Genomic DNA, 21,512 nt, shown 5'->3' on the forward strand with positions numbered 1-21,512 from the left:
CAGCCGACAGGATGCTCTCAATGGTGCGTCTGTAGAAGTTTGCGAGGGTCTTAGGGGCCAAGCCAACATGTTTTATCCTCCTGAGGTTGAAGAGACGATGTTGCTGTTGTGCCTTCTTCACCACCCTGTCTGTGTGGATGGACCATTTCAGGTTGTCAGTCATGTGCACGTCGAGGAACTTGAAACTTTTCACCCCCTCCACTGCTGCCCTGTCGATGTGGATGGGGCGTGCTCTCTCTGCTGTTTCCTGAAGTCCACCATCAGCTCCATCCATTTTGTTGACATTGGGTAAGGTTATTTTCCTGGCACTACTCCACTCGGGCTCTCACCTCCTCCCTGTACTTTCTTGGGTACAGGAACAATTGTGGACATCTTAAAGCAAGTGGGGACAATAGCCTGGGATAGGAAGAGATTGAATAAGTCCATAAACACTCCAGCCAGCTGGTCTGCACATGCTCTGAGCACACCATTCTGCTCCAGTCTCTGAACATAACAGGAGAGCAGAGATACTGAGAAAGCTGTAGATAATTGAGTGATGCCCTTGTTGCAACACAGTATACAACACTAATACAGTCCTGCCTGTGCGGACAATCTGAAAGGGGGATGCCTAGTCAGTTGTACAACTGAATGCATTCAACTGAAATGTGTCTTCTGCATTTAACTCAACCCCTCTGAATCATAGAGGTGCGGGGGGCTACTGGCCCAACGCTCCTACCAACCAGGCTAATAGACCTACAATGCAGAGATTATCACCTGTGTGTAGATATGTCTATTTGTGGATCACCACTTAAGCCGACCTGACATACTGTGGCTGACAGCGAGGATCAATGTCTGGGCTCTAATTGGAGAGACAGACAATTGATCATGCAATATGGGCCGAATGGACAGAGAGAGAACCTAACCAGGGTTTAGAACACACACAAACAAGCCAATCCCGCCTGTCCAGAATTAATATGATATTGATATGGCCGGGCAGTATCAATACCTTGCTAATTATTACACTGAGTGTACAAAACATTAAGGACACCTTCCTAATCGTCACGTATCCCCCCGGAACTTTCATTACGCACACCTGGCCCCTATTCCCATTGATTAGTAATTGTATAAGTGTGCCCTTCGTTCACCATTGTCCTGTCGATTATTGTTCCCATGTCCGTTGGTGGTGTGAGTACCTATGCATTGGTGCAGCTGCTATGCTGCGTGCTTTATATATTGTGTATTACGGGCATCGTCCCATGTCGTTCAACAAGGTTTACCCTCGCTCTTTTGTTTGGGTACAGCCCAGTGTTTTTGTATATGTGTTTTTATTTTTTTAAACTATTGTGTATTCCTGCGCCTGTCTCCAAAATCCTTTATACCAGCGTGACACTAACATTGAGTTGCACCCTTTCCCCCCTTTGCCCTCAGAACAGCCTCAATTCGTTGGGCATGGACTCTACAATGAGTCGAAAGCGTTCCACAGGGATGTTGACTCCAACGCTTTCCACAGTGGTGTCAAGTTGGCTTGATGTCCTTTTGGTGATGGCCCATTCTTGATACACACGGGAAACTGTTGAGCATGAAAAACCCAGCAGCGTTGCAGTTCTCGACACAAACCGGTGTGCCTGGCACCTACTACCATACCCCGTTCACTTAAATCTTTTGTCTTGTCCATTCACCTTCTGTATGGCACAGATACACACGGCTCAGTTGCCTCAAGGTTTAAAAATCCTTCTTTAACCTGTCTCCTCCCTTTCATCTACAGTGATTGAAGTGGATTTAACAAGTGTCATCAATAAGGGATCACAGCTTTCACCTGGATTCACCTGGTCACTCTATGTCATGGAAAGAGAAGGTGTCCTTAATGTTTTGTATACTCTGTGTATATTAAATACTTGCAGGAGTTAGTATTGGGGGCTCTGCAATGTAGCGTGACTTGTAATTAACACTAAGCCCGGGAGAATGTTTGGTGCGCCCTTAGACGGATCAACCGGTAATGGGTTTCTCTTTCTGAAGGGGGTTTTATGGCATGCTAATCGATTGGCTGGGAGTGGGGACAGGGTTTCCTGAGCACCGAGCCAGGGGTATCTACAGGAGCAATGAAGTGCTATCATGGACAGAATAGAGAGAGAGAGGAGGAGTCGATGGGGAAAAAACACACTGCTTGATGTCATAATCATTGAGAGAGAGCCACTGTCACACACACACACACACACACACACACACACACACACACACACACACACACACACACACACACACACACACACACACACACACACGCATGTAAACATTCCCACACACACAGGAACACACACACACACAGTGGTTATATCGTGTAATAATAGCGTAGCGCTATATCTGTGCAATTCGCACTGGGAGCCCATGGAACTAGTGTACAGTATGTGGGTGAGTGAATGAGGCTACTGGGTGTAATGTGGAGCTGAAGATCAGCTGACTGCTGGCAGCATTGTGTAGATCTAGGTGAATACAGAGCAGCACTGCAAAGCCAATGCAGAGAGCAGAGTGCCACTTCCCTTAAGTCATTACTTTAATAGGCATTTATTAAAAACAGCAAGTGACCTGGAAAAATCTGAAAAATGTTCATTTGGTAATTACTATGATACTATTAGCTGATATGGCATATAATATCCCCAGGACCTCACAGTGAAGAAGTGGGTGGGTTCAACATAAACTACAGCCCAGAGACCTCAACGTAACATCAGATAACAACACTTCATTTTCTCATTAGATCTATTTGCTTTCATGGCATGAAACAGACCTAAGCGACAGGGTCAACGATCTATTACTCGGTCCAGTTGGCACAGGTTGTCACGTTCCCCAGACCAGACATTCCCACACAGTAAACATTATATAATTATATAATAATTCCATTAGCAATGCCAGTTAGAGCTACAGTCAGGGTCGTTCTCATTAGGGACAAAACACTTTAAAGCGTTTTGCAATGGACAATGTAAATGGGCATTTCTTATTGGACGAGTCCAGCTTGTCCCTCCCTGTTTTGTTACGTTTACTTCCTGTTTGGAGCCTATTGAACACGACTCAGGTGTAATGAGTGTAGCAGAGGTCAGTATTACCTGTAACCTCCAGGGGCACGGTGTCCTGTTCGTCGTTGATGCCCACCACCACCTCACAGCGGTACATGCCCGAGTCACTGGAGCGCAGACCGCTGAGCGCCAGGCTGGCGTTGTAACGGTTGTCCTGGTAACCGGGCAGGGTGACACGCCCCTGGAATGCTTTCTTAACCTAAACCACGAAAAGACATTACAGTTATGAACACACAGTTAGATCAAAATTAAGCATACAGTATGAAACACAACAAAGATGGCAATGAAAAAGAAAAAGGACATTCCTCTAAATGTTTGCTGGTCCAATTATTATAGTTGGCAGCAGAAAAACAGTGAGAGGAAATGTATTTCATCTTATTTTCATAGAAAGAAGAAAGGATTGTGCAGTACATTAAGTACTGCACAGTACTGGATAGACAGCCAACACACTCCCCATACACATAAAACCAACATTTTGTATTCTTCTCACTCAGTCAATCTTTACCTTGACCACGTTGTACTTGGCGACCAGGATGGACTGTTCCCTCTGCCGACCATCGTCGCCCCTCTGGCCCCACACCTTGGTCCACTTGATGCGGGGGGGCTCGTGGGTAGGGGTGGGGCGCAGGGTGAAGACACAGGGCAGCAGGACGGTGTTGGCCAGCTGCTCCCTCACCCTCTGGTGGGTCACCTTCCTCATGTTCACCACCGGGTCTGACCACACCAGGCCTGGGGAGGGGAGAGGACGAGGAAGAGGAGGAGGAGGAGGAGAGATACACAGTCAGGTCTACAGTGTCAGACAAAAACACTAGAAATGGATACTAGGTCTACTACGGCATGATACAGCTAATTTTTATCCACGTGTCAAGACCTGGTTCAGCTAGGTCAGGTGTGTACTGGGCTGGAAGGGGATTACTGATATACAATACTATCACATTATATGTTCTTTGGCATGGAGAAAGGTGGGGATCAATTCCTGTGTATCTATTGGGGGATGTTGCTCTTGTTCAATCAGTCCTGCAATTGTAAAGTATAACACAAGAGGATGATCTCTATCCTATCTGATTGATTATTGGTCCTTGATTATTGGTCCCAGCAGGGGTCTCCAACCTTTTCTAGCACGAGAGCTACTTTTAGAAAATGAACTATGTTGCGAATTACAATTTTTTTTTTCTTCTTCAAATAAGCACATTCTTCTCCCCAGGTCCTTTGTGCACAAGATATGTGTTTTCTGTCAATATAAGTGGTAAAATAATGGTTAATAAAGAACTCTAAGGGGGTGCCCGAAAAATCATATTTTTTTCTGAATTCAGTTTTTTACTCTCATTATTACAATTATTCACAGAGAAACAATTAATATTTATGTTCTGAGTCCATGTCAATACTTAAATCACACCGGAAGACCATTTTTAGGGTCTGGAATAAAAACTAACACATTTAGATTTTTGTTGTTGTTGTGTAATTCGCCTTTAATTGCACATCTAGCAAGAGAAGACTGGGTTGGCCTAGAGATGTTTCTGCTGTTAGGGCTACTGCTGCAGAACATGGCATGACAGAGTTTGCAAAACCATCACCTCCCAATTGATACAAATAATCATGATATAATTCTGCTAGGTAAGCCTACTTTGCAGTTAACATATAATTGAGAAGGTTTTGGGGGGGAAGTCTTAGCATTGCTAACTAGCTACATACAAGTGATAAACAAATGCGGGCACAAAGAAGACAAACGGGCAATATTGCTGGAAATTGTTTTGAAGATATTGTGTTACATTTGGCTATTTAAGTCAACAGTGGTTAACCAAGGGTGGGATAATGACAATGTGGCTTTGATTGGATTGTATAGCCAGGAGCTTTACGTTTATGACAGCTTGCGATGGAACACGTCAAAAAAGGCATGTACATTCAGAATTGATTGGCGAGCTAAACATAGCTGGGCGCTAAACTAGTTGCAATCTACACGTTGGAGACCCCTGCTCTACAGTCCCGTAGGATAGAGATATAGACTGTATCTCTATCCGTTCATACCTTTCACCTTATTATAAATGAGGTTAGCATTGGAAGCTACTGTCTTTTTTTCTCTACTCCACTCCTCCACCCCTCCACCACTCCACTCCTCCTCCCTCCACTCCTCCTCCCTCCACCCCTCTACCACTCCACTCCTCCTCCCTCCACCCCTCCACTCCTCCTCCCTCCACTCCTCCTCCCTCCATCACCACTCCACTCCTCCTCCCTCCACCCTTCCACTCCTCCTCCCTCCACTCCTCCCTCCACCCCTCCACTCCTCCTCCCTCCACTCCTCCTCCCTCCACCACTCCACTCCTCCTCCCTCCACTCCTCCTCCCTCCACCACTCCACTCCTCCTCCCTCCACCCCTCCACTCCTCCTCTCTCCACCACTCCACTCCTCCTCCCTCCACCCTCCACCACTCCACTCCTCCTCACTCCACTCCTCCTCCCTCCACCCTCCACCACTCCACTCCTCCTCCCTCCACCCTCCACCACTCCACTCCTCCTCCTTCCACTCCTCCTCCCTCCACCACTCCACTCCTCTTCCCTCCACCCCTCCACTCCTCCCTCCACTCCTTCTCCCTCCACCACTCCACTCCTCCTCCCTCCACCCTCCACTCCTCCACCCTCCACCACTCCACTCCTCCTCCCTCCACCCCTCCACTCCTCCACCCTCCACCCCTCCACTCCTCCTCCTTCCTCCCCTCCACACTCCACCCCTCCACCCTCTACCCCTCCACTCCTCCTCCCTCCACCCCTCCACTCCTCCTCCCTCCACCCACCACTCCTCCTCCCTCCACCCCTCCAACCTCTACCCCTCCACTCCTCCTCCCTCCGCCCCTCTACTCCTCCACCCTCCACACTCCACCCCTCCACTCCTCCTCCCTCCACCCCTCCACTCCTCCTCCCTCCATACTCCACTCCTCCTCCCTCCACTCCTCCTCCCTCCACCCTCCACTCCTCCTCCCTCCACCCCTCTACTCCTCCACCCCTCCACTCCCCCTCCCTCCACTTCTCCTCCCTCCACCCCTCCTCCCCTCCACTCCTCCCCCCTCCAACCCTCCACTCCTCCTCCCTCCACCCCGCCATTCCGCCTCCCTCCACCCCTCCACTCCTCCTCCCTCCACCCCTCTACTCCTCATCCCTCCCCTGCTCCTCCTGAGACCAATCCAAGCCCAAAGTCATTAGGTTACGTGGGAGTGTGTTGGGATGTGGAGGTATCGACGACATCAGCCGCCAGTGCATGGGAAGGCCAGCAGGGAATACGGGCACACACACACTCTCCCCCAGACTTAAAAGCCCTCCTTATTATAAAAACGTTCAATCAGCAAAACACTCACTGTGGGACCTCTCTTATAGGAGCATTAATTAATAATTGCATTGAGATCTGTCAGATAGGCTGTATCGTTTGAGTGGAACCAGGGGAGAAATGCATATACTAAAACCCTCTTATTTCTTTCTCGATTGCCCTGGCAGCAGGGGGGAAACACAGACTGCTAGTGTCACGCTGTTATGAATGAGAGACGGAAGGAAAGAAAGAGAGAGAGAACTGAAGGCAGTGGTTGATGGTAGGAAGTATGGGGAAATGAGGGTATTGATTTATTTTCATTACTATTCGTTTCCTCTACACCTGCAGTGTCGACTCGCTCCCCGTTTCTATTTCATCTGATGAGATTCATGTAAAGTGCGGCGGAGCCAGGTTGTGGCGTCGCGCCGCTGGTGGAACGTGTCTCTCCTGGCTTTTCTCCACAGTAATTAAGTAGCTGATTGGAAGAGCGATGCTTCCCGAGATCATCACAGACACGCCATTGTGCGTTTCTCTCTCCTGGCCACTGAAGCTTTTTATTTTTGCCTCTGTTCATTCTTCTGACACAATCTATTTTTCTTCCGTTTTCCTTTTCTGAAACCTGGCTTGATGTTTTCGCTCGGCATCAGCCAGCAATTTCATTACGTTCAGTCTGTGACGGCAATTCAATTTGGCCTCTGTTGCCTCATTTTCAATTCACATTGAATTATGCCCAATGCCAGATGGATAAGAGTGGTGTGCGTATGTGTGTACCCTCCCCTCATAGCCCAACAGTTACCCTTGGCCTGGCATTCAGCCCCAACCCCTGCTTGAGAACATCTCATCTCTCATTCATTATTCATGGCACACTGAATACACATATGCTACTCATAGACACGCGCACGCTTTTGTGGGAATATATCATTTTCTGTCTGATGGTTTATTGTGTCTTTGAGCACGCCAGAGCACACAAATAGCAGACGAGACGTGTGAATAGCTGTCAGCGCTCGTTGCTACATGCTTTATATGCTTTACCCGTGGCTTCCTAAGAGGCTGACTGCCACTTGGCGAAGAGCTTAACATCAACACACAGAGGGCTCCTCTCCATCTGTCTGTGTGTGACATGCTGAACACTCCGAGACGCCCACGGTGCTGTGTTTGACTCCCTCACCTAGCGGATCTATTTGTAAAACCGTGTCGCTGGCACTGCCTCCGACGGCATGAAAGGTGATTCATGCTTAAAAAGGCTGTTTTCTCTCAGCACACTCAAGTGATGCTCCACCTGCCTAAAGAGCTGTGACCTGTGAGGGAAAACATGGCCGCCTCTTTTCAAAAAGGGGCGTTTAATGGGGCTAGGGAATATCAAACACAAGCTGGAAACAGAACTTTGTGAACTACAGGTTTTATACTGTGCATCTTTGTGTGGCTGTGTGCTGCAGAAGGGGCTTTAAACCATATCACCTATGAGACAGATTTGATTACCGGTATGTTACGAAGTCTACGAGGTTATAAGGAATTTCCAGAGATTTCTGTGGCACTGAAGGCAATTGATCATATCAGTAGTGTCATTCGGGGCATTCTCGGTTCCTGAGACAGAATGTTCCGGTAGGTACAGTTTCTCCGTGTGACATATGAGACCGTCCTCTGAGTACAGAATGTAATGTGTTTCAGTCTGTCAGGGAAAATGGTGGAACTTCTGAACTTTGCTCACTTGGTAGCAGCAGCCCAATTTCCTTAGAGGGGAGTAACGCAGTAAAAAGAGGTTTGGGGTTGGCACTCTGCTCAGAACATGATGATGAGGATGGCAAAGGGAGGAAGGAAAGAAAGGAGGAAGCGAGAAGCGACAGTGTGATTTATAGAAGGGAAATGGAGTCATGTTAATCCCACATATGCATGTGCACGCACACACACTCATTTTCTCTCGAAAGTGTCTCTACTCTGGCAGCATAAGAGGCAGAGATGGGAGTATGCTGGTTCTCTCAGGCTCAATGGAGTGAGTCAGCAGGTCTGAGGAGACACACACACACTCTTCTCCTCCCATTTCTCTACTTCCCACGGGAATGTGGTACTCATCAGTGTGTTTACTGCACACACGCACACACACACACACACACATATACACACAGTCCCCAAGGCTATCCCGCTGCAATTTCTGGGCCACCTCTCCTGTAGCTGGGGAAAATGTAAAACAGCCAAATGTATGTTTAAGCTGAGAAGCACCGATAATGCTTCAACTGTATAATCATGAGGCATGGCAGTGTTTGCCAAACCCTGTTCCACTTTCCACTTGGCCAAGCAGCTGTATGGTGTTCCACATCGCCATTGTGTTGGCCGTGTTCCCACAGCACCCAAACAAATGTGCAGTGAATTAAGTCAAGTTGTAACCACTGTTCTCCTTCTGTCAACCTTGCTTTGTACAAATGTGTTTTTAGTTTCTCTTCCCTTTCCCAGATTGTATTTCGTTTTCTACCACCGACTGCAACAATTTGTGACACAAAATCAATTGCAGATACACTTGTTAAAAATCCAAATGACTGTTTAAAGCGGAGGCCCACGATACAAAATGGCTCTATTCCCACATGGTTAAATAATGAATGTAAGTGCTGTGGCCCCCATCGCAATAGATATACCAAATCTGCATTTAGATGGAAATGTTTTTACAAGCAGAACCCCATTGAGACCCTCCTTTGTTTGGAAATCTGCCTGTTTTTCATTTGACTTTTTCATCTAAATGAGGCCCAATCAAAGACTGCCTAACCAGCGAAGGAAGAGGCGAGGCAAAAGAGCACTGAGTGAAGAAAGAGCAAGAGCGAACGAGAGCCTGAGGCGGGGAGACAGGAAGAGAGGAACATGTCTCTCTTCTTGTGCTCAATCACACAACAGGACTTTCTGACCTATGTGATTGTCAACTTGGTCACATTTGTCATCTTCCTTTTTTTGAGCAGCAGGAGATTATCAACTGCAGGCAGAAAAAAGCCTTTATCTGCCTCGAGCAGAGAGAGGCTGTTAATGTGTTCTTCCACAGTTATAAGTGCACAATGGCCGACATCTCTCTTTTCTCTCCCTCTCCGCCCGGTCTTACCTGTAATGGGCTTTTCAATGATAAAGGCCCCATTGTCTTCTATTAGACCAGCCACCTGGCTCTGAGCTGATCAAGTGTGTCATTGGCATTGACTAGCGATGTGTCTGGTATTTGCGTTGTCATAAATCAAGAAACATCTTCTGTCTGAGCTCTCTCTCTCTCTCTCTCTCTCTCTCTCTCTCTCTCTCTCTCCCTCTCTCTCTTTATACTAGGGGCAACTGGAGAGCCAGTATGAGAGTTTGCGCTCTGGCTTAACAGAAAGGTGGCTGGTGTGTATAAAGTTGACACGGTGCTCTCACACCTTTGTACAGCACTGATGAAGGCATAAGGCCGAAACGTATGCTCTTCTTTGTTTTATTTTTAGCACCTTGCATTGTCACCCTTTGTATTCTTTCCAGCATGGATTCAGTTAAGTATATAATCTTTGCATCTCGGCTACCTTTTGAACTCTCTAATGCTGCTTACCATGACCTTTGTGTGATAGAGGCTGCCGCGAGTTCTGATTTAGAATGTGCTAACAAAACTGTTTATCTGTTCTATTAGAAGGCTGTGTCTTTTTATATATACATGCCTGGATCTATCTACAATACATACAAGGATAAGTATTTGAACAAGAGAGTGAGGAGAGAGGCGAGCGAGAGAGAGAGGAGAGATACAGAGAGAAATTAAAGAGAGTAGAGAGAGGGGGATGTTGAAGCTGTTATCTTGCCGATGCTAACTCCTCCTAAAACAGCCCTAATAATAACCATGGCAACAGAGACACCACAAGCTGAGACAGGGAGGTGGGGTTTTAGGGAAAACCACATCCTCTGTATTAACCCCCATGCTAACCCTATTGCCTAACCTTAAATTATGACCAAAAAGCAAGTTTTGAATTTTTACCGATTCTAACTTTGCAGCTGTACCAGCTAGCGGAAATCGCTCCGTCTGCTTCCAGGGCAAGATTCATGACAATTAAGTCAACCTGCTCTTTCAATAGCCAAACACATAACCTCTCCACTTATAGTAGCTAACACAGAGCTCTGTGAACGTGTTACTGTTGTGTAGGGGTAGTCTGATATCATGGCAGGTCTGTAAATGTGTAATCTAAATGGAATAAGGGGGAGTAGCTTTTTGACAGAAAACCTCCGCTTCTCTACCCCCTCCGCTCCACTCCTTCATCCCTCCATCCCACTCCTCCGACCTGCCATCTCTCCTGCAGTCAGAGCTGCCCGTCTGACAGTAGATTAAGCTAGTGTGTGTGTTTGTAAGTGTGTGCGTGTGTGTGTGTGTGTGTTTGTGTGTGTGTGTGTGTGTTTGTGTTTATATGTTGTAGCGAATGCATAGCGGGCCTCCCACAGACAGGCACCACACATGGGCTTGGAATGACATTCCCGTGCTGGGACTCTCTCGTATAAAATCATCTCTCCGGGACCCATTCCCCTTCCTCTTCTCCTCTCCCCCTCCTCTAGCTATGAATAATAGCCATAACCGGGGATAGAGGCCTGCGTCTGAGCCCTGTCTCATCCCTGTCTCATCCCTGTCTCAGCCCTGTCCCAGCCCTGTCTCAGCCCTGTCTCAGCCCTGTCTCAGCCCTGTCTCAGCCCTGTCTCAGCCCTGTCTCATCCCTGTCCCAGCCCTGTCTCAGCCCTGTCTCAGCCCTGTCCCATCCACGTCCAAGCCCTGTTCTGTCTCATCCCTGTTCCAGCCCTGTCCCAGCTCCTGTCCCATCCCCGTCCAAGCCCCGTCCTGTCTCATCCCTGTTCCAGCCCTGTCCCATCCCCATCCAAGCCCGTCCTGTCTCATCCCTGTTTCAGCCCTGTCTCATCCCTGTCCCAGCTCCTGCCCTGTCCCTCCCTGTCCCATCCCGCCACACGTCGGTTTAGTGCCACTCGGAGGCTGCTGGCGTGACTAATGCCCGCGCCCTGTGTGGCGTAATGATACATTTATCTGAAATGGCACAGGGCCCAGTTCCCCCCGTCCTCATCTCTGACCCGTCGAACAAACACATTCACCAGAGGAGCTGTTAATGCGAGCCACCCATCTGTGCCCACTGCTGCCCTGCCTCCCTCTGTCTCCCTTCATCACCAATTTCCATATTCACTCACCCGAAAAGGAGGAAGTTAGAAAAGGGGGTGGTGCAGAAGAGGGACGTCTTCAAAAATAGCCTCTCCACAGTAGAGGGGTAGAATGCATCTTGTTACACGACAGACATAGAGGCTCATGCATGTCAGTAAGAAATTGGGCATATGACTCAAGGGAGGTACTTTATTGTGCTTATGCTATGTGTGACCGCTGGGCTTCTTGGGATACATAACATGCAGGCTATTACAACTACAATAACTGCCATTACACCCATGAACGCATGTACACACACACACAAACACTCAATCTGCTCCAGTCACGTCTCTCGTGCCGAGGGAGTAGCTTGCTGAGTCACAGGCCTACAAGCCTTAGTGTTCCTCAAGCCTCACAATGCTCTGCTGTTTATCTTGACATAAGGCAGAACAATGGCGTGCAGATGGCAGCAGACGGAGCTTGGAGACAGGCGGGCACAGGGGGCATAGAGGGAGCACATAGGGGCTTTGGTCTAGGCTCCCTCCTGGTAAGACCCTGGATGCAATCCTACTAGGAGACCCTTCCAGACCCTGCACCCTGGATAATGCGTGTGTGTGTGTGTGTGTGTGTGTGTGTGTGTGTGTGTGTGCGCAGGTTTTACCATTATCCTGGGTCTCTCGTGTAGAATCTGTGAGTGTGTGTACATGGCTACTCCAGCCCCTGCAGACCACTGCACTGGCAAGATAAGACTCTCTGAGTAGGACCGGTCCAGGATCAGCTGTTGTCTGCAGGGAGAGACTACTCCCTGACAGCTCATGATCTCAGACCTGACGAAGTGTTCTCAAGGAGAATGAGAGAGAAACACGCACTGACACGTAGTCAGAGGGTAAAAAAGACCTTACCCAGGCATCTTTCAAACTATTGCCTGACTTTGACTGAGTGATGATGCTAGAGGACTAAATTGTCCTGACAAATGACTGCTGTTGCTGTAATGTGCAAGGACAGCTCTGACACACTGACACACAGCATAGAACTCAGGAATTTACATTACGGTCTCAGAGCAAAACGTATTATATTTTACTAAAATTAATACCACGTTACTTCAAATCAAATTCTATTGGTCACATGCGCCGACCACAACAGGTGTTTCACCTTGAAATGCTTACTTAAGAGCACATTCCCAACAATGCAGAGTTAAAAAGTAAGACAAATATTTGCTAAATAAAAAAGGAAATAGTAACATAAGAAAAAACATAAAGAGGCTGATAACAGTTGAATTCGGAAGTTTACATACACCTTAAAACTCAGTTTAATACATTTAAACTCAGTTTTTCACAATTCCTGACATTTAATCCAAGTAAAAATTCCCTGTTTTAGCTCAGTTAGGATCACCACTTTATTTTTAGAATGTGAAATGTCAGAATAATATTAGAGAGAATGAGTTCAGCTTTTATTTCTTTCATCACATTTGTATTTGGTAGCATTGCCTTTAAATTGTTTAACTTGGGTCAAACGTTTCAGGTAGCCTTCCACAAGCTTCCCACAATAAGTTGGGTGAATTTTGACCCATTCCTCCTGACAGAGCTGGTGTAACCGAGTCAGGTTTGTAGGCCTCCTTGCTCGAACACGCTTTTTCAGTTCTGCCGACAAATTTTCTATAGGATTGAGGTCAGGGCTTTGTGATGGCCACTCCAATACCTTGACTTTGTTGTCCTTAAGCTATTTTGCCACAACTTTGGAAGTATGCTTGGGGTCATTGTCCATTTGGAAGACTCATTTGCGAGCAAGCTTTAACTTCCTGACTGATGTCATGAGATTTTCTATCCTCATGGTGCCATCTAGTTTGTGAAGTGCACCAGTCCCTCCTGTAGCAAAGCACCCCCCCCCAACATGATGCTGCCACCCCCATGCTTCACGGTTGGGATGGTGTTCTTCGACTTGCAAGCCTCCCCCTTTTCCTCCAAACACAGTGATGGTCATTATGGCCAAACAGTTCTATTTTTGTTTCATCAGTCCAGAGGACATTTTTCCAAAAAGTACGATCTTTGTCCCCATGTGCAGTTGCAAACCGTAGTCTGGATATTTATGGCGGTTTTGGAGCAGTGGCTTCTTCCTTGTTGAGCGGCCTTTCAGGTGATGTCGATATGGGACTTGTTTTACTGTGAATATAGATACTTTTGTACCTGTTTCCTCCAGCATCTTCACAAGGTCCTTTGCTGTTGTTATGGGATTGTTTTGCGCATTTCCAACCAAGGTACATTCATCTCTAGGAGACAGAACGCATCTCCTTCCTGAGGGGTCTGACGGCTGCGTGGTCCGATGGGGTTTATACTTGCGTACTATCTGACCTCCTCCCTAAAGACTGTCTCATCGTCATCGATGATCAGGCCTACCGTTGTTGTGTCATCTGCAAATGTAATGATGGTGTTGGAGTAGTGCGTGGCCATGCAGTCGTGGGTGAATAGGGAATACAGAAGGCAACTGAACACAGACCCCTGAGATGCCCCCTTGTTGAGGGCCTGCGTGGCAGATGTATTGTTGCCCACCCTCACCACCTGGGGGTGACCATCACGAAGTCCAGGATGCAGTTGCAGAGGCAGGTGTTCAGTACCAGAGTCCTCAGCTTAGTGATGATCTTGGAGGGCACTATGGTGCTGAACGCTGAGCTGTAGTCAATGAGTGCAATAGAGACAGCGTCTTCTGTGGATCTGTTGGGGCGGTATGTGAATTGGAGTGGGTCCACGGTTTCTGGGATGATGGTGTTGATGTGAGCCATTACCAGCCTTTCAAAGCTACAAATGTGAGCGCTACGGGGCTGTAGTCATTTAGACAGGTTACCTTGGCGTTATTGGACACATGGACTATCGTGGTTTGCTTGAAACATGTAGGTATAACAGACTGGGTCAGGAAGAGGTTGAAAATGTCAGTGAAGACACTTGCCAGGTGGCCAGCATGCTCTGAGTACGCATCCTGGTTATCCATTTGTAACCTTTCTCATATCGGCTACAGAGAGCGTGATCATACAGTCATCCATAACAGCTGGTGCTGTCACATGGTTGAGTGTTGCTAGCCTTGAAGCGAGCATAGAAGGCATTTAACTCGTCTGGTAGGCTCATGTCACATGGCAGCTCTCGGCTGGATTTCCCTTTGTAATCTGTGATAGTTAGCAAGCCCTGCCACATCAGATGAGCGTCAAAGCCAGTGTAGTAGGATTCGATCTTAGTCCAGTATTGATGCTTTGCCTGTTTGATAGTTTGTCAGAGGGCGTAACTGGATTTCTTATAAGCGCCCGGATTAGTGTCCCGCTCCTTGAAAACGGTAGCTCTATCCTTTAGCACAGTGCATATGTTGCCTGTAGTCCATGGCATCTGGTTGCGATATGTACAGTACCGGTCAAAAGTTTGGACACACCCACTTTTCTACATTGTACAGTAGAATAATAGTGAAGACATCAAAACTATAAAATAACACATATGGAATCATGTAGTAACCAAAAAAGTGTTAAACAAATCCAAATATATTTTATATTTTAGATCGTTCAAAGTAGCCGTCATTACTTTAAGACATGAAGGTCAGTCAATCCAGAAAATTGGAAGAACTTTTAAAAGTTTCTTCAAGTTCAGTTGCAAAAACCATCAAGCGCTATGATGAAACTGGCTCTCATGAGGACCGCCACAGGAAAAGAAGACTCAGAGTTACCTCTGCTGCAGAGGATAAGTTCATTGGAGTTAACTGCACCTCAGATTGCAGCCCAAATAAATGCTTCGTAGAGTTCAAGTAAGAGACACATCTCAACATCAACTGTTCAGAGGAGACAACGTGAATCAGGGCTTCATGGTGGAATTGCTGCAAAGAAACCACTATTAAAGGACACCAATAAGAAGAAGAGACTTGCTTGGGCCAAGAAATACCTTTGGTCTGATGAGTCCAATCTTGAGACTTTTGGTTCCAATCTCCGTGTCTTTGTGAGACGCAGAGTAGGTGAACGGATGATGCTTTGCTGGTGACACTGTCAGTGATTTATTTAGAATTCAAGGCACACTTAACAAGCATGGCTACCACAGCATTCTGCAGCGATACAACATCCCATCTGGTTTGCACTTAGTGGGACTATCATTTGTTTTTCAACAGGACAATGACCCAAAACACACCTCCAGGCTGTGTAAGGGATATTTGACCAAAGAGAGTGATGGAGTGATGCATCAGATGACCTGTCCTCCGCAATCACCCGACCTCAACCAAATTGAGATGGTTTGGGATAAGTTGGACCTCAGAGTGAAGGAAAAGCAGCCAACAGGTGCTCAACATATGTGGGAACTCCTTCAAGACTGTTGGGAAAGCATTCCTCATGAAGCTAGTTTCGAGAATTCCTAGAATGTGAAAAGCTGTCATCATCGCAAAGGGTGGCTACTTTGAAGGATCTAAAATATGAAATATATTTTAATTTGTTTAACCCTTCTTTTGTTACTACATGATTCCATATGTGTTATTTCATAGTTTTGATGCCTTCACTATTCTACAATGTGGAAAATAGTACAAATAAAGAAAACCCCTTGAATGAGTAGGTGTGTCCAAACTTCTGACTGGGACTGTACGTACGGTCACTGTGGGTACGACATCGTCAATGCGTCAATGAAGCAGGTGACTGATGTGGTAAACTCCTCAATGCTATTCCAGTCTGTTCCAGCAAAACAGTCCTGTAGTTTGGCATCCGCTTCATTGGTCCACTTCTGTATTGTGCGCATCACTGGTACTTCTTGTTCGACTTTTTGCTTGTAAGCAGAAATTATGTTCAGATTTGCCAAATGGAGTGTGAGGGAGAGAGGTTGCGTTACATTAGGCTACCACTGTAATAGAGGTTGTATAATAAAATACGCACAGTATAGTATCCTCAGTCTTGATCGCATTTGACCGGTTTAGTATGATATATTACGTTTGTCTGCTTTAGTAAGATATGCTACTTTCGACTGCTTTAGGATGAAATCCTACGTTAGGTTAGGGGTTAAGGTTAGGGTTAAGATTTGTGTTAAGGTTAGGTTTAGGAGTAAGGTTAAGGTTAGAGTTAGGGTTAAGGGAAGGGTTAGCAAACATGCTAAGTAGCTAAAAAAGTAGTAAGTAGTTAGCTAGAATTCTAAAGTTGTCAGTGAGGAGCTTTGAACACACAACCTCTGTGCTGTTAGACGTTCACGTTATACGCCCTACCAACCGCCCTCCTTTCATTGTTGCCTGAAGTAAACTAGTAATCAAACACATTTGAGTGCCCCTGATTTAGTAAAATATTATATGTTTTAAAATATTAAAATATAATACTTCCTGCACCAAACTTTATATTGTATTTCCAGGCACTAGCATTTCTCCCCATCCTAAAATCGGTTTAAACATTATTATTTTGCCCCCTGCCTAAGTATATAGAGAAATATGGTGTCTCCTATTGCCCTGGAAGAGGTGTTCACTAATGTATCCCTTAAACAATGTAAACTATACTTTGGTGCTATTATTGCGCACACAATTTCTATTTGGCACAAAATTGTAAAACAATGTAACTGGGAATCAAAATGGCCCATACTCCAATAGTTCACAATAATTGCTTGTGATCTGGAGTGTGGCCTTTTGCATCCCCCCTATGGGCCAGATGTGGAATCCGTACCCTTACCGATATCACGGACATAATGGTTTGAGAACATTCCAAGATTTGAAAGATAGAAACACATTATCAGGCATCTCCTTTCTTCTATATTTACAATTTACGTCAGCTTTGCTGTCCCTTGGGAAACCCAACTACCAAACCATTCAATGAATAAATAAATTATCTAAGTTCCCAAAAGGACTGATCTCTATAATATATAAACAACTTTTGGAAAGCTTTTTATCTGAGCTAGCCATTAAAAAAGTTTGGCCCACAGATCTAATTGCAACTGAACAACCCTTTAACTGGAACTGAACATGGAAAAATATGACCTTGGCATTCTGTAATCCCAACCATCAATTTATACATTTTAAGTGTGTTCACAGACTGTATTTAACACCAAGGAGACTTTTTTTCAGATGAAATTGGACCCAACTCTTAACTGTTCTCTTTGACCCTTAAGGTTTCCCAGCCAAAACATTTTAGAACAGTTTTGTGAATATATGACAACATTTTGTGAAGTTTTTGTTAGTTTTGGTTTTCGGCAAAGGTTTTTTTGGTTGTTCGTGCACACTGCATTTTTTCTCAAGGCAAGCTGAAGTCAGTAGCTGAAGTCTATAACCCTTCATCAGTGATTTGGCTCCTGAGTGGTGCAGCGGTCTAAGACACTGCATTTCAGTGCAAAAGGTGTCACTACAGTCCCTGGTTCAAATCCAGGCTGTGTCACATCTGGCTGTGATGGGGAGTCCTATAGGGTGGAGCACAATTGCCCCAGTGTCATCCTGGTTTGGCTGGGGTAGGCTGTCATTGTAAATAATAATTTGTTCTTAACTGACTTGCTTAGTTAAAGAAAATTGTCACATAGCTCTGTGTAGGATGGGGTGAAATGCTAGTGTCTGGAAATACAAATAAGTTTGGTATGCATAGTATTATATTTTAATATCTTAAAACATACAATATTTTACTAAATCTGGGACACTCACATTAGTATGATATGTTCCAGTAGGGAATCTTCAATGACTACTTTTGTTTCAAAGTAAATTTGTTTAAGACTATCAAGAATGACTCTGTGTCCCTGATTTAGCCCACTGCAGAAAAATATGAAATGCTTCTGGGGAAAGGTTACAAAATTAATTTAGAATTTATATATTGAATGATTTCCATCTATTATGTTACATAATGAATATCTCAATCAATCATAGATGATTATTCCTGACAGGCAGAACCGCCACACTCTTTCCCATTTAACCAGGGGATACAGTTACTGTTAGAAGTTATACCATTAGAATTATCAACAGTGAGAACGAATGGTGCTAACCAAGGAACAATTGAGGCCTGGACAAATATACCTGACTCTGTAAAGAACAATTTCAGATAAAGCCCCACACATACAAACCAATTATACACAATGGTGTAGTGGAGGATATACGCTGTATACCCACTTATTTCTCAGTGGGAATTGTCTATACTCACTTCTTAATAACCACTGATACATACAGTGCATTCTGAAAGTATTCAGACAACTTGACATTTTCCACATTTTGATACGTTACAGTCTTATTCTGAAATGGATGAAATTGTTCCCCCCTCATCAATCTAAGCACAATAACCCACAATGACAAAGCAAAAACATTTTTTTGTTGTTGTTTTTTTTTTGCGAATTTATAAAAACTTAAACCGGAAATATCACATTTACATAAGTATTCAGACCCTTTACATAGCACTTTGTTTAATCACCTTTGGCAGTGATTACAGCTTTGAATCTTCTTGGGTATGACGCTACAAGCTTGGCACACATGTATTTAGCGAGTTTCTCTGTCAGATTGGATGGTGAGTGTTGCTGCACAGCTATTTTCAGGTCTTTCCAGAGATGTTAGATCGGGATCAAGTCCGGGCCAAAGAGTCCAATCTTGGTTTCATCAGACCAGAGAATCTTCTTTCTCATGGTCTGAGAGTCCTTTAGGTGCCTTTAAGCAAACTCCAAGCGGACTGTCATGTGCCTTTTACTGAGGATTGGCATCCATCTGGCCACTCTACCATAAAGGCCTGATTGGTGGAGTGCTGCAGAGATGGTTGTCCTTCTGGAAGGTTCTCCCATTTCCACAGAGGAACTCTGGAGCTCTGTCAGAGTGAGGCTAGGTTTTTTCCTAGGTTTTGGCCTTTCTAGGGAGTTTTTCCTAGCCACCGTGCGTCTACACCTGCATTGCTTGCTGTTTGGGGTTTTAGACTGGGTTTCTATACAGCACATTTCTATACAGCTGATGTAAGAAGGGCTATATAAATACATTTGATTTGATGTTTTGGTTACTACATGATTCCATATGTGTTTTTTCATAGTTCTGATGTCTTCACTATTATTCTACAATGTAGAAAATAGTAAATATAAAGAAAAACCCATGAGTGAGTAGGTGTGTCCAAACTTTTGTCTGGTACTATATATATGATACGTTTTGCTCTGAGACCAGGCTGGGATTCACTGAGGCAAATCATAGGTCAGGATACATTCGATATCTGCCTATGACATACTATAGGGCTCATTGTACAGTATGTGGATACAATATTGAGACACAGGACTGTGTCTATATATTTAGTTTCTCACCAGAGGAATATTCACTAACCAAATGGAAGCAGATGGCCATAATAGGGAGGGACCAATCTGAGCTTGTTCAATAAGAGACGCTCATTTTTGTTGCCAAGAAACATTTTCTGTTGCAAACCATTTTGCTACGGTGTGCACTAATGAATACACACAGATTTTTGAGCGGTATTAGCATGGTATTAAGTTGTCAAAATGCAGCTGAGTTTGTTGTTTTAAGCATCAAAGTGGATATGAACAAGTCACATGAATATTTAACAAGTGATGCAGCAAAAAAAACCTCAAAATAAAGCTCAGCATGGAAGATTAGCGAATGTTCCTGTTTTTCCAGAAACTGTGACTCAAGAGCTAAGTACTGCAGGATAAATGGAGCTGAGAGATTTGTTGTCTTCCCTGCCCTAAATGCCTCATCATTTGCCTCTACTAAAAGTCCAGCTCCAGTATTTATAGTGAGATCAAATGAATGGAATCAATCCCCTTGTCCCTAAGCTGTGAGGACCTGCCAACAGTCCCAGCCCTATAGGGATGACGGAAGTGTGTGTGTGTGTGTGTGTGTGTGTGTGTGTGTGTGTGTGTGTGTGTGTGTGTGTGTGTGTGTGTGTGTGTGTGTGTGTGTGTGTGTGTGTGTGTGTGTGTGTGTGTGTGTGTGTGTGTGTGTGTGTGTGTGTGTGTGTGTGTGTGTGTGTGTGCCAAAGCCATCCTCCATAAACTGCAACCCTCCAAAGGGTAGTGCTACCAAGAACAGTTTTAATCCGATGAACCCTTTTTTAAAGACAAGGGTACTTTGTAAGGCAAAGGGTTCTACCTAGAACCTTTAAGATCTTAAGGACTGTTTTTGCAAGAAAGGGTTCTTTTGTGATTCTTTGGAAGGTAAAACTGATTATTTGGAAGGCAAGAAGGGTTCTACATAGAGCCATATATAATATTTCCCAGCATGCTCTATTGCAGGGAGATTTTCAGAATTGTTTGTTTCACTGTAATATCTGTTTTTGCATGTAATTGATGGGTTGATGCATTTAATGCGGCACAAAGATAAATAACATACCGTTTTCTAAACTAATCCAATCTGTTAGTAATTGGATTTATTTCACCCGTTTGAGGTAGTCTCAGTATTCAATCTTCCCTACCCTGGCAGTTATTCTGAATGCAGGTTGCGGGTGATTAACAAATGCACTTGTTGGATATCCTAACTCTGGTTGGATTCCAATAGGAATTCCAATCAATTTGATTTGACATCACTTTGCAAGCCAGCATAATTCGACTTGCAGGCCTGAAGTGGCCTGTTAACCAAGGGTTCCTAGTAGAACTCTTCATAGAGTGTTCTAGGTAGAACCATATACAAAGGGTTCTTTAAAGAACCCTACATAGAGAGTTCTAAAAAATGTATTTCTCCATAAACTACAAAGGGTTCTGCCCAGCCCCTTAAAAGGGTTCCCCCATTGGGACAAACCGAAGAACCCTGTATGGTTCTACTTACCATAGCCCAGAGAGAGCAGGAGGGCCGTCAGCAGAGCCTGCAGTCCACAGACAGGGACCACCGCACCCAGCATCCTGAACCTGAGAGAGAGAGAGAGATCTTTCAAATTATAATCATTCAAGTTGCCGATATGTTTGCATGTACACTCTCTTTCTCCTTCCCTTAACATTCCAGCTAGAGTGGAGACAGGAGGAGACAGCTGAGAGGTGGACAGGAGGCATAGCCATTAGAATCCCATCACCAACAGGCCCTTCTAGTGACAAATCAGACAGGAGTGAATTCTGTGGTTTGAAATCACCTCCTGGCCCTACATCAGGGGAGGGCACTGATAATGTAGCCAACTTTACATTCCCTAC

The 21,512-nt window shown here is 45.2% G+C and overlaps 1 protein-coding gene across 1 annotated transcript in view; it reads right to left on the bottom strand.

The window, feature by feature from the left end:
- ncanb (neurocan b) overlaps positions 1–21,229 on the bottom strand; it is a 163,520-nt gene extending 142,291 nt beyond the window's left edge. Inside the window, exons 1-3 of the mRNA XM_064932957.1 lie at positions 21,157–21,229; positions 3,553–3,776; positions 3,078–3,246 (exon numbers count right to left, since the gene is read on the bottom strand). Of these exons, the coding sequence (XP_064789029.1) occupies positions 3,078–3,246; positions 3,553–3,776; positions 21,157–21,229 (466 nt within the window). The remainder of the gene's footprint in view (positions 1–3,077; positions 3,247–3,552; positions 3,777–21,156) is intronic.
- Between the last annotated feature and the right edge of the window lie 283 nt (positions 21,230–21,512).

This window comes from Oncorhynchus masou, chromosome 24 (genome assembly GCF_036934945.1).
Source record: "Oncorhynchus masou masou isolate Uvic2021 chromosome 24, UVic_Omas_1.1, whole genome shotgun sequence".
Lineage (NCBI taxonomy): Eukaryota > Metazoa > Chordata > Actinopteri > Salmoniformes > Salmonidae > Oncorhynchus > Oncorhynchus masou.